Below are 12,872 nucleotides of genomic sequence, written 5' to 3'. Positions count from 1 at the left end.
CAAAATGCCTCCATCAGATTGGCTGTTGCCAAATCTGTGGGGGTATTTTCTTGATTGAAGATTGATATGGGAAACTCAGCCCAATGTGGGTGGCCTTGGGTTGTCTAAGAAAGGATGCTGAAAAAGTCATGGGAGCAAGCCAGTAAACAACATTTACCCATGGCCTAGGCTTCAGTTCCCACTTCGGTTCCTGCCCTGGCTTCCTTCAGGGATGAAGTGTAAACTGAAATACAGTCTTTCCTCCCAAGTTGCTTTTGGCCATGGTATTTTCATCACAGTAATAGAAGCACCAACTAAGACCTCTCCTACTCTGATTTCCTTAAATTTTCATTGTTCTTCAGTAGGAGGGCAAATGTTCCAATCTATTTTTCTCATTGCCAAATAAACTCCAGAATCTACACACCATTACCAAGCACTGGACAAAAAACAAACCAAACAAAACAAAACAAAAAAGGCAAGGAGAATCAAATGGTAATGAGTTTCACTGATTGTATTGGTACTGTTCCCCACAAATCAGTTATTTCTTATGAAACTCCTGGACAGTCTGCTGACTTCCTATTCTAGCAGATGGATTTTTGCCCTGGCCTTCCTTGTAGGTGGCTGATTTGCGCTGAGGCTCATCTGTACCTAGGATACATTTCTCACTGTATCCTAGGTGCAGCTTCCTTTCTCAGGCTTGGTTTGTAAACTTTGAAGCCAATAACCTGGGGAAACCCTGCATTTGCTTCCTGCTCTGGCCCATTTCCTGCCTCTTGTTTCTATATCTGATGTCCTAAGGGTCAACGGGTGAATCTTAAGTGTGACAATGTGGGATGCACAACCTGCAGATGTCAGCATCTTCAGAAGGGGAATATTTTAAATCAGACTTTTTTTCCCTAAGGAAAATGTTACTCCTTTTGAACACCATTGCCCCTCCTTTTTCCTTATTAACTCTTACATATTTTGTCATTTAAAATAGCTTACACTAATTTATTTCTTCGGATATTGGGTGGCAATGATTTGCTTTTCTCCCTTTTTGATTTTAATGTTATGAAAACGTTATTTGTTCGGTAGAAAAATAGCACATTTATTTTTGTTTCATTACAAGTCTGAAGGTTAATTTTTGTGAATTAATTTGGGAATGGTATCACATTTTCTTAAAAGGCAATAATAGGGCAGAGTAGTATTTGTTTGACATTCTTAAATTAGCATATTCTGATTTTATAAATGCTTTGAAATTTCTTAATCTGTGTGAAATATTTTTTGTTTCCCAGATTATTGTTCAGTTGTAACAATTGTGGACCAGACAGATGTGAAGTTAACGTGCATGCTCTTTAGTAGGAACTATGAAGACCTTCCAGTCATTTATAAAGTTGGAGACATTGTTTGTTTCCGTGGGCTGAAGGTATGATTCGTACTTTCTACATTTACTAGACATCTATATTGTTCATCAAATGTATCTAGTACTAACTGTATGGCCGCCTTCTTAGAGGGTGACACTTAGCATTCCAAGAGACAAGAAATGCAAATGGTATCAGTTATCAATCATGTGAATGAATTTGCCTGCTCTCTTTCCTGAAGCACGCATTTGAAGCTGTGTTTCTAACTCGTTTCAGTTTGTCCTCTCACTTCCAAATATAGTTGGTGTTACCAAGTTTCCGTGTGGAATTTGTCAAGGATAGGGGCATACATCCTCATAACTTCTTTTTAATTAATTTAATTTTATTTAAGTTGGGGTCTTACTGTTGTCCTGTCTAACTTTAAACTCCTGAAGTGTGAGCAGTGTAGTTCTGGTAAGGTGAGAAGGGGAAGATTAAAATTCAGTTCAGCTAAAAGAACTTGACCCTTCTGGACAAAGCACTAGAGAGAAAAGACTGTACAGACTGCACTGAGAGTCTGCTTTGTGCCCATGCGTACTTGACTGAACGCTGTGCTGTACGGGCAGGGCAAGGTCTCTTGAGGATTGCAAGAGCCTGAAACCGGAAAGGGATGCAGTAGGATGCTGCAGAGCCATCCTAGTAAGTCTGTACCTCTTTAACACCGTATTATTTTTCCTCATTACTATGACAAAAATATTATCAGATGCAACTTACAAAAAGTTCAGTTTGGCTCAGTTTCGTGGTAGAGAATTGTTCCTCACAATGCTGCCAGAGCAGGAAGCAGAGAAAACAAGAGTAGAAATTGGAGTGGTATGGACCCTCCTTCCAACAACCGAGGCCCAGTGCTGCATAGTAGCCACAGACAGGGCTACTACCACAGGAGCCTGAGGCCGGTCTCGCACACACAGTTACAGGTACCTTGTCCAATACGGTAAGACATCACGAAGTCCGCCTTATCTCACCAAGATTATAGGAAGGCTTCTCGTGCACATCTGTTAAAAACCTACATGATTCCACAAGGAACACTGTTTGCAGGGTGAGTCTCACTAAGGAGGAAGGGCTTTGGGGAACCCTGAGCTTGCTACAAATTCACCCTAAGAGGCATAAATTCAAGCTTTTGTCCATTTCAGGAGCTCAGCTAGCAACCTGCCAAAATGAAGAAAACTGCCCTCCAGAGGAGGTGACATAACTCAGAGCCTTTCAGGGTTTCACTGCAGGGTCTAGTCACGAAGAAGAGCTCTGGGTACAAGTAGAGGGACTTAGAAGAAGACATTTTTAAAAAGCAATTAGACTTTCCAAATTAATTCCACAGGGATGCATTCATTAAGTCTGTTAAACAGTAATTTATCATTAGCTATTGTAATTTTTCCCAAAAGATTAAGCAGAGCACCACTTTCAGCAAATTAAAAAATATTAAATGAATAAAAAGAAATCAGTAACAGAAACAAATAGAATCTGAAAAAGAAGCAAATAGAAATTCAATACCTAAAAGGAACAGCAAATGAAAAGTCTACTGGAGGGGTTGATATGGAATAGACATTAAAGATGGAGCCAAAGACATTACCAGGTATGAAGTACCAGTAATAGATAAAAATAAATGGACCACAGTGGGCTTGGTGACAATATCTAGTAATGTAACTAGCATGTAGTTATGATACAGGAGAAAAGAAGTGAATGGGATGTGTGTATACATACACATACACACATCCAATCTTAGAAAGTCAGTAATGCTTGGAGAAACCATGCTCCATGTGGGAGAACAGTTAGGATTTTTGATAAAATTTCATTTACCTATAATTTTATTTCTAAATAAAATATTCTTCAGTAAAGTGGAGCCTTTCCAAATAGAATCTTGTTAAGAAGTGGCAAAACTACTTGAAAGTGAATAAATATGAAGCTTTTTTTGTTATTATTCTAGCAATTTCACTGAGATAAATGAGTATTTGGGGCAAGAGCAGTCATGTAAGATGCCAGTGGCACCAAGTGTTGTGTAGTAGAGTGTGCAGAGGGCAGTGGGAATGGAAAGCAGGGAGTGTGGTAGAAAATACTGATTCGGCACCCACTGAGACACGAGGAGCCTTTTATACCCCAGGAGTTAAATGGTACCCTAAGAATACCAAAGGAACAATAGGACACAGTTGCTGAACAGCACAGACTAGGGGCCAAAAGGGAATCGGCCCTGTGCAGCACTCCTGGACCTGTAATAATGTTTTCAGAGTGAATATGTCCTGACTAACAGGAAAGTATTAATAAGTAAATATCAAGTATCATGTGCTACTTACAAACTGCGCTTAATATGAGGACATAAATTGGAACTAAAACTATAAGAGAAAATTATCAAGCGGCAAGAAAATGAAATGACTATATCTTACTATCAGACATGAAGTACTACCAGAAATTTGTGAAGAGAAAGGGGAGCATTTTATATGAACAAAGTCAGTTCGTGAAGAAAATACTAAAACCACTTATTTGATAGTTATCCATTGAATAAATGAGCCTGAACACTCAGGCAGCTAAAGTCCTTCCGTCATGGCCCAGCTCGCTCATGGTGAGGGTGACTTAGCCTCTGTTGCATGTGCTTGCTTCACATATTGGTGGGTTCTGGATTACACTATACCACATAAATAACTGGCATGTTATATTTTCCTCTAGGAAAATTATACTTCAATAAATTAAACACACAAATGTAAGAATGCAAGTTTAGAGAATCGGGATAACTATTAGTTAGCTACTGGTCTAAAAAGTATCAATTGCACTGTTTTAAAGTTGCATGCTTATATACCCCGATACAGTATGTGTTGGTTGTATGGTTTCATGAATTAATTCAGTAAGAAATAGTAAAGGGTCACTCTGCTTCTCACACTAGAAAAATTTAACATCTCAAGTTCTTTGGTTCCTGGGTTTTGTATCAGCTGTTTTGTTTGTTTTCTGCTTTGTCCATGTTATTAGATCCAAGTATATAAAAACGAACTTCAGGGAATCAGCAACTATGGTTTTGCATCTTTGACATTTGATGGTACTTTAATGTCTCCTGTGACACTGCGCACTTCAGGCAAAAACTTTAACATCACTGCTCTGGACCACAATATGGTAGAAGCCTTGCGGGCTTGGGCATCCACACATGTGCCACCTTCTCCCACTTTACTGCCACTCTCTGACGTCCACCCCATGCAGTACTGTGACCTGACCTGTCAGCTCCTGGGCAAAGCAGAAGTGGATGGGACGTCTTTTCTTCTGAAGGTACATTTTCAATCCTTGAGGCTGTGCCTTAGCACCACCTGCAGTAAGGAGCCTGCGGCCCTCCATTGACTGATTTACAAGCTGTTTTATACTGAGTTAAAATTCTTGATGCTGTGCTCCTGCATTTCTCTGTGCCTTCCCTCTGGGGAGAACACCATTGTCAGATGTGTACTTTACAGATGGTATGGCATGCTGCATCTATTTTATTTTAATAATAAAACCCACGGAGTTCTTTTTAGTGACACTCCAGGATATATTTCTGCTGCTTTGTGAAAGTCAGCCATGTTGTCACCCATTGACTATCAGGGTCTGTTCTCATTCAGTTCTGGCCCTGTCATACTGCCTGACTCACGGGAGAGTCACAGATAATGAGAGATGTTTCTTATCATTCTTGTTTTTAAATCAGCCAGGAAAAAAAACATAGTAACATAAGTAATGCCCATGAATGACCTGCAGAAGGTCATTACTTAATCAAATTCTTTGCTGGACCATACTTTCCAGGATTTTTTGAGCAGTACTGCTATATGACCAAGGTCCTGTACTTAATTCTCTGTCACTTGTAATAATCAGACCATCAGTGGAGTGTCATGGTGCTTGGACAAGATTGAGGACTTAGTTTCAAAGGAACACTCAAAGTGAAAGTACAGCTTCATGGAAACAGTGCTGTGAGAAAGTAAACACTTAAAGTGAGCGAGTGGAGGAAGGCTCCCTGCACTGACGCGTGACATTTACCAGCCACCAAACATTCCCGAGAACAAAGATGCTGACTCCTGTGTGACGATTATGCGAGCAAAGCAGTTGACTTCTGAGCTAAAGCCTTGTGAGCCTTAGTGGGTAGTGGCAAAAGTGCATTTCCTCCCTCAAGCACCGAGTGAGTAGATATAGTTTCTCATATAAGTCATCCAGCTCTTGAGTAACTTATTTGTACCTTGGAGAAAGAGTTTTTCTTTAAAAAAAAATTTACTCTTTGAGAATTTCATGCTTGTATGCAATGAAATGTGGTCATCGTCCACTCCCACATCTCCGCTAACTGTCCCTCATCCCTACTTCCTCTTGCAGCAGCCAGCAGCTGCCAGTCTCTTCTTGGTTAGGGGTGAAGCCTGGGCAGGCCCTCTGCCTTGAGGCTGCAGTGTTGATGAGTATGAGCAAGATCAAGGAATTATTTGAAAATCAGCACTGAGAAGTGAATGTAAAAAAGTTAAGTTTTCTTAAGGATAGTTTAAAAATATGTCTCAAGTCTTTGCATATCATCTAACAATTTTAATTTTATAAACTTCCTTTATAAAAATTATTTTAAATGTTTGGAAAAAGTACACTTGAAGCAAAACTGTTGTGTGGACTACTTCTGTGTGATAGAATGTTCTTTATATAGTAAAGTTACAGACATGGACTTGTTGAGATAAACTTTAGTAATAGTCTGCTTATTGGTATGCCTTCATTTATAGACTGAAAATGTCCAGACGATAGCAAAAATGTCTTTGGAGGTAAATATGGTAACAATATTCTCTTAACGACTTTTGCAGAATGGAATTTTGATTTTTTTTTTCTGATAATTTTGTTCTTTGAGATATGGTCTCTCTACAAAGCCCTTGCTGTCCTGGCTTACTATTTAGACCAGACTGGCCTTGAACTCACAGAGATCTGCCTAATCTGGTATTAAATGTCTGCACTACTACTACTGGCCTCAGACATAAATTTTTAATTAAATATTAAAAACAGAAGCAAGCAGACATTATTCTCTCTGAATTATACCTGGTTAGTATCAACCTTAGCACAGTACTAACTGTGGCCCCCTTTAAGTAATCATGATGCATCCATTTCTGGTTTTCTCAGCAGCCATGTGTTCTTGTATCATTTCTGTTGCTGTGATAAGACACCACAAGCAGCCTAGGGAAGAGTTAATCTGGTGTGTACTTCTAGGTCACACTCCAGAGGATATCAGGGCAGGTACTCTATCAGGAACTTGAAGCTTTCAAATTCCACACCAAAAATCCTCTAACTTTAAATGTAGAATTCATGCAAAACTCAATAAGTATGGCAGAAATCATGGAGGATGCTACCTCTTATTCACTGGCTTATAGACCAGCTTGTGCTGAGCAGTTTTGTTACTTGGTTCAGGACCACCTGCCTAAGGATGATGTAGCCCACAGTGGACTGGGCCCTCCTGTGTCCATGAATAATCAAAGCAATCTTCCTCACACAAGCCAGTCTGATCTTGGCAGTTAAGTGAGGCTCTCTTCTCAGACGAGTCTGGGCTACGTCAAGTTGACAGTTAACCAGATGACCATGTTTTACCAGTGGCTTACGAATGTATTTTTTTATTACATGTATATGTGTGGGAATATGCACATTTATACAGATGCCTGGAGAGGCCGTAGGAGTGTGCCTGATCCTCTGAGGTCGAGGTTACAGGCAGTTGTCAGATGTTTGACGTGGGTGGTGGAAACCAAACTCATGACCTCTGCAAGAGCATCATGCATTGTCAGCTCTCCGGCCCTCAGTAATCTTTAAAAATCATTGTGCTTTTAGTCTGTTCTTCATTCATACAGTGTAGGTATGGAGCAAATGCTTTTCAGTTGTAATTTGTTCAAGCATATTCGGTTCTGTTCTGTTTTGTTTTGTTATTCAGCTTGAAACTGTTATAGTTTCATGATTTAACACCTCCATTCCATCTCAGAGCTTTGTCTTTGGTAGTAATGCAGAAGTCATACGTTCCCAAGGGGTGGGGTGTGAGCGCAGTGTCTTTGAGCCCAGAACAGAAAAAGAAGTCAGTCTACGTCTGCACCAGGTTAATGTTTCATGTGGCATTGTATGGTGATTTTCATATCTTCCTACGTTTGTCATATGACAGTACTCATATATAGTTGCTCCATAATCACAGAATAAGGGACTTCACACGTTAAAGCATTACAGATACCAGCATATGTCTGTTCATTTTTAAATTTGACTCTTGTTTTTGCAAAAAGTATTCTTAAGGTTTGCTTTACTACCCTATGACAGGTATGGGATGGCACCAGGACGAAGTTTCCCTCTTGGAGAGTCTGCATCCAAGACCTTGTGTTCGAAGGTGACTTAAGTCACATTCTGCAGCTACAGAATCTGGTGATAGACATTGTAGTTTATGATAATCATGTCCAAATGGCAAAATCCCTGAAGGTGATGTTGACTAGAAAGATGTATGCTGTTTTGTTTCTGTGTTCTTTTTAGTTGTAATTTTTGTTGATATAATTTTATTTGTAGATTTATTTGTTATTTAGAGTCTAGAAATTCATTTCAGATTTACTTGTTTTCAGCTTTTTAATTTAGAAAACTTATGTGTGTCTAAGTTAAAGAAAGCTCTGAATCATCTTATGCAGCCATAATTTTTATTGTAATTTTTGAGAATTATCACATTATTTATCCCTTTCTTCCTCCAAACCCTGCCATATATCTTCTTCCCCTTACTTCCTTCCAATTCTTGACCTCTTTTTCTTTGTTGTGTTTATTATTGTGTTGATTCATAAATACATAAATACTATATGTTTGATCTTTATAGTGTTACTTGCATGTATGTTTTAATGTGACTTGGTATTGGATAACCAGGTGAGGGGCTCATCCCTGGAGACTCTTCTCCCACTCTCAGCATTGCTGGGTTGCCTGCAGTTCTTTGTTTAGGAATGAACCAGCACGGCCTTTCCCCCTTCCACATTAGCATGTCTGTTCATATCATCCTTGTTCAGGTCAGGTTTAGGCAGCCTCGGTGATGAGACTTCATGGGTTTAGGTTCTCTTACATTTCTAGAAGACATATTGTCACCATAAACTTCCAGTTCCTCTGGCTCTTATAATATTATCTCATGTCATCTGAACTGATCCCTGGCTCTACAATTCTACATTTTGGTTGTGGTTTTCTGGTAATAATCTTTGTCCATTATAAAGAAGTTCCCTTGATGAGTGGTGATAACCACACTTGCGGGTATAAGGTGGTGTATTTAGAGTGTAGTTAGGAATTATGCTGGTTTGGTAAAGCAGCAGTTGTAGGTTCTCCTCCAAGATCCATGACTTCACTAACCCTGGGTGGCTGGCGAGGTGTCCAGTTGGTTCCCACTAAGGTATGCAGGCTACTGCTGCCTCCGTAGGGTCATTGTGCCATGCTGGTCGTTGTAGTTTACAGGCATCGTAGCAGGGTAGGAAGGACTCTTGGTTGCTTCTTTCTTTGGAGCCTCACATGACACCTTCTAGTACCATGAAAGCTTGTTTTGAAGGAGAGGGCCCTCAGGTCAGTTTCAGCTCAGGTTCTCTGTGAAATTTGTTTTGTATTAAGCTATTCTTCTAGTATTTTTTACAGATGTACAGGTACAAAATGACACTTTAAACTTTTTGTCTATAAGCTAAAATAGTACTTACTAATACACATTCATATCTTGATGCAGTCTTAAAACAGTGTAAAATATTCATAGTTGTTACTACATCTTGGCCAATTGTGAACCAATAATTGTAGATTGACTACAGGAAAAAATAAAGATATTGTACTTTTTTGGTGAGAAAACTCTTACTTTTAATAGTTCTATATTGGTTAGACTTTTGCATTTTGTGTTTTTACTGTCATTCCTCTGCTTGTAGAACCCTACTGCATTATTGACAAGACAGCACAAGTAGTAAGCATCAGGCACATTGCACAATAATGTCTACTCAAACTTTAACAAGATACAGCATTGTCTCCAGAAAGCCTTTCATCATCTTTACTCTGTGATCTCTCTGGCCTACAGATCTTGATAGTGCAGTGTGGTGCAGGATGATAAACACCCGAGCGCTCACTTATTAAACTTCCTCTTGAAGATTTACCATGGTTATTTCAGGTTCCTCTGAAGCAAAGCACATGTGGAACCATCTGGTGTCCCCGCTGTCTCTGCCTCTTGCTCTCCAGAATGCTCTTGACCTTTCTCTTTTATTCTTATTTATAGAAAAAAAAAAGACATTTTCAGATGTCATGAAAGACACTGAAATTTCTGCCTCTAATTTTCTTAAATTTAAAAGTTAATGGTAAGGAAACCATGTTTTTGGCAGTTAAATTCCTGTTTATTAATGTAATTTTTCTCTCCAAGTTTCAGTCTTCTTTCTGATCCTTCAAAGGTTACAAAAAATCTGCTCTACTAATAAGAAAGTAAGAAGCATTCCAAAAATCATTGAGAAGTCGAAATTGCTTTACTATCCTAGTATCTCACTTTGGATCCCTCTTAGAAAATGCATATTTCCCTTGTGTTTTTCCATTTTGTTTTTCTGAAGAGCCGGTAAAGGAAGTTGGGGAAGAGTAAATTTGATCCCTCTTGCCTCCCTGTCCTCAGAAGCACACAGGGGCCACAGAAAGTGAAGTGCCTTGGCATGAAGGGGTAGTGGTGGGAGAATGGATCTTCGTCCCTGATCACTGTTTGTGCTCTGTGGGAGCTAAAGATTAACCAGGAGAGTGCAGAGTGGAAGCTGGCTTGGGCTCCTTGTCTCTCCCTTCTACCCCCTCCCTTCTCCCGCCATTTGATGCCTCTCTCCACTGTATTATGTCACCACAATGAAGCAGGATTTGTAGGAAAAAAGAGAAAGGTGTGTAATGGCATTTCATTTGTATTTTAATAAATAAAGCTTGCCTGAAGTTGAGAGAGTAAAACAGCCCCACTGGATTAATCCTATGTTTTACTTTATAGAATATATCTTGCAAGATTGTGATAAAAGTACAAGTGCTTTATTAAAAATTTTTTTTCTCATTTTTTTATTCAAGATTTCCATCTCCTCCCCTTCTCCTCCCCCTTCCCTCCCCTCCCTTTCACCCATACCCCCACTCCACCCCTCTCTAAAGACAAAGAGCCATCAGGGTTCCCTTCACTATGTTTAGTCCAAGGTCCTCCCAGCTCCCCCTAAGTCCAGGAAGGTGAGCAACCAAACTGACAAGGCTCACAGTGAGCCCGTCCATGCTGTAGAGTTCATGTTCATTGCCATTGTCCTTGGTTTCTCAGTCCTCCTCCACCGTCAGCCACATTCAGAGAGTCCAGTTTGGTCCCCTGTTCCATCAGTCCCATTCCGACTGGACTTGGTGGTCTCCCGTTAGATCTGTCCCACCGTCTCAATGGGTAAAAGCACTCCTCACGGTCCTGGCTTCCTTGCTCATGATCTCCCTCCTTTTGCTCCTCATCAGGACCTTGAGAGCTCAGTCTGGTGCTCCTATGTGGGGCTCTGTCATTTTCTCCATCCAATGGCAGGTGAAGGTTCTATGGTGATATGCAAGATATTCATGAGTATGACAATAGGATCTGGCCATTTCTGGCTCCCTCTCCTCAGCTGCCCAAGGAACTAGCTGGGGTCGTCTTCCTGGACACCTGGGAACCCCTCTAGAGTCAAGTCTCTGCCAACCCTAGAATGGCTCCCTTAACTAAGTTATATAATTCCTTGTTCCCATATCCACCCTTCCTATATCCCAACCATCCTATTCCCCCAAGCTCTTCCCATCCTCCACTTCACACTTTTCTCTCCCCATCCCCCCATCCCTCCATCCCCCCCCCACCCCCATATTCCCATTTTTTGTCCGGCAATCTTGTCTACTTCCAATATCCAGGAGGATAACTATATGTTTTTCTTTGGGTTCACCTTCTTATATAGCTTCTCTAGGATTTTTTATGAATTATAGGCTCGATGTCCTTTATTTATGGCTAGAAACCAATTATGAGTGAGTACATCCCATGTTCATCTTTTTGGGCCTGGGTTACCTCGCTCAGGATGGTGTTTTCTATTTCCATCCATTTGCATGCAAAATTCAAGATGTCATTGTTTTTTACCGCCGAGTAGTACTCTAATATGTATATATTCCACACTTTCTTCATCCATTCTTCCACTGAAGGGCATCTAGGTTGTATCAATAGAATTTGTAGGATGGGGAAAAGCACATGGTGCCACATACCTATAATCTCATCAGTCAGAAGACTAAGGCACAAGCATTGCTGCAGCTATCAAGAAAATTATCTTGTAAAAAAAATGGTTATTTTTCTGTAGTTACATGTTTATAAAGTTTTTCTCCTGTCTCAAAGTGAGAGGATATTATTCCTCATATTTAATCTCATTTTAAATTTATTCAAGCAAATACTTTTCAGAAATAACTATCAAAAAGAATTTTATTTAGGTCTTGAATTCCTTGAGTATATTTTATTGATGGCCCCCTGGGATTGGCCTGCTTGCGTTGTGTACTGAGTGCATGGGTGTGTGCACAAGCATGCCACTCATGCACGATCTGATAAGGGCCCCTGAAGCTGCTGTGCGAGCCCAGTGCTTCCCTGCTGCCACTCTCCCCTGGGTAGATGCCGTCCTTGCTTGTTGAATTGATGCCTCATTTTGGTTTTGAAATTATCAAATATCAGAAATTGTTTTCATTAGGCCCCTTTTCTGAAATGATCTTCTTAAACAATCTTTCAGATTGGAAGCTTTCTTAGAATCTATAGCCTCCATACCAAACTTCAGCCAGTTAATTCAGAGTCCATGACTTCACTGATAAGGTTGGAGTTTCATCTTCATGGAGGGACCAGCTATGGTCGGGGGATCAGAGTCTTACCAGAAAGTAACCCTGATGTAGATCAGCTGAAAAGGTAAGTTTTTTTTATATCTCTGCTTAGAAAATATAAATATGATCATCATTAGGTTACTTTATAAGGAAGTATCATTCCTGGGCTGTGTGGCCTTTGTCTTTTCCCTGCTTCTCCTCATGGACTTGTGGAGAATTTAACTCAGACTCTAGCCCTGACTAGGCTGACTGGGCCTCTGATCTTCCCATCCCAGTCTAGGCAGACTGGGTCACTGATATACCTCCTTAGACCCATCCCCATACTGTTTATTATTCTAATGTGTAAGCCAAGTGAAAGTGACTCTTAGTCCAAGTAGCGAGATGTAGTAAAGCCAGTATTATTATATAAGTTTTTCAACAATTAAATTTCTGTCAGTCTACTATGTACAGAAAGACTTTCATATTCTAGAGGGAGAGTCAATGCATCAAAGAGAAAGCACACTGTTTTGTAAAGTGACAAATTATTGTCATATCAGTTTTAATTCATTTCAGTTGCTTTTAACATTAAGTCTCTATTTTACTAGTTCCATATGATTGTAGCTCAGTGTACAGCATATTATTTAACTTTTTCATTTTTGTCTTAATTAGATCTTTTTCATACAATACATTTTAATTATCTTTTCCCTATCTCCTCCCAGATTTTTCCCTCCTTCCTACACAGCTAACTCCATGTTTTCTCTCTCTTAAAATAAACAACAA

At 39.9% G+C, this 12,872-nt stretch overlaps 1 protein-coding gene across 10 annotated transcripts in view; it reads left to right on the top strand.

Moving 5' to 3' along the window:
* Positions 1-12,872, top strand: part of LOC119826322 (protection of telomeres protein 1-like) — a 60,293-nt gene that overhangs the window by 25,847 nt on the left and 21,574 nt on the right. For 9 of the 10 annotated variants that reach the window (XM_038347570.1, XM_038347596.1, XM_038347563.1 and 6 more), the window contains 5 exons: positions 382-471; positions 1,254-1,384; positions 4,308-4,598; positions 7,599-7,754; positions 12,029-12,198. In XM_038347570.1, the coding sequence (XP_038203498.1) occupies positions 382-471; positions 1,254-1,384; positions 4,308-4,598; positions 7,599-7,754; positions 12,029-12,198 (838 nt within the window). The remainder of the gene's footprint in view (positions 1-381; positions 472-1,253; positions 1,385-4,307; positions 4,599-7,598; positions 7,755-12,028; positions 12,199-12,872) is intronic. The other variant, XM_038347609.1, reaches the window with a different exon arrangement.

The sequence above is a fragment of the Arvicola amphibius genome, chromosome 1 (genome assembly GCF_903992535.2).
Source record: "Arvicola amphibius chromosome 1, mArvAmp1.2, whole genome shotgun sequence".
Classification (NCBI taxonomy): domain Eukaryota; kingdom Metazoa; phylum Chordata; class Mammalia; order Rodentia; family Cricetidae; genus Arvicola; species Arvicola amphibius.
Note: the sequence above shows the minus strand (reverse complement) of the source record. Positions and strands in the feature narration are given on the sequence as shown.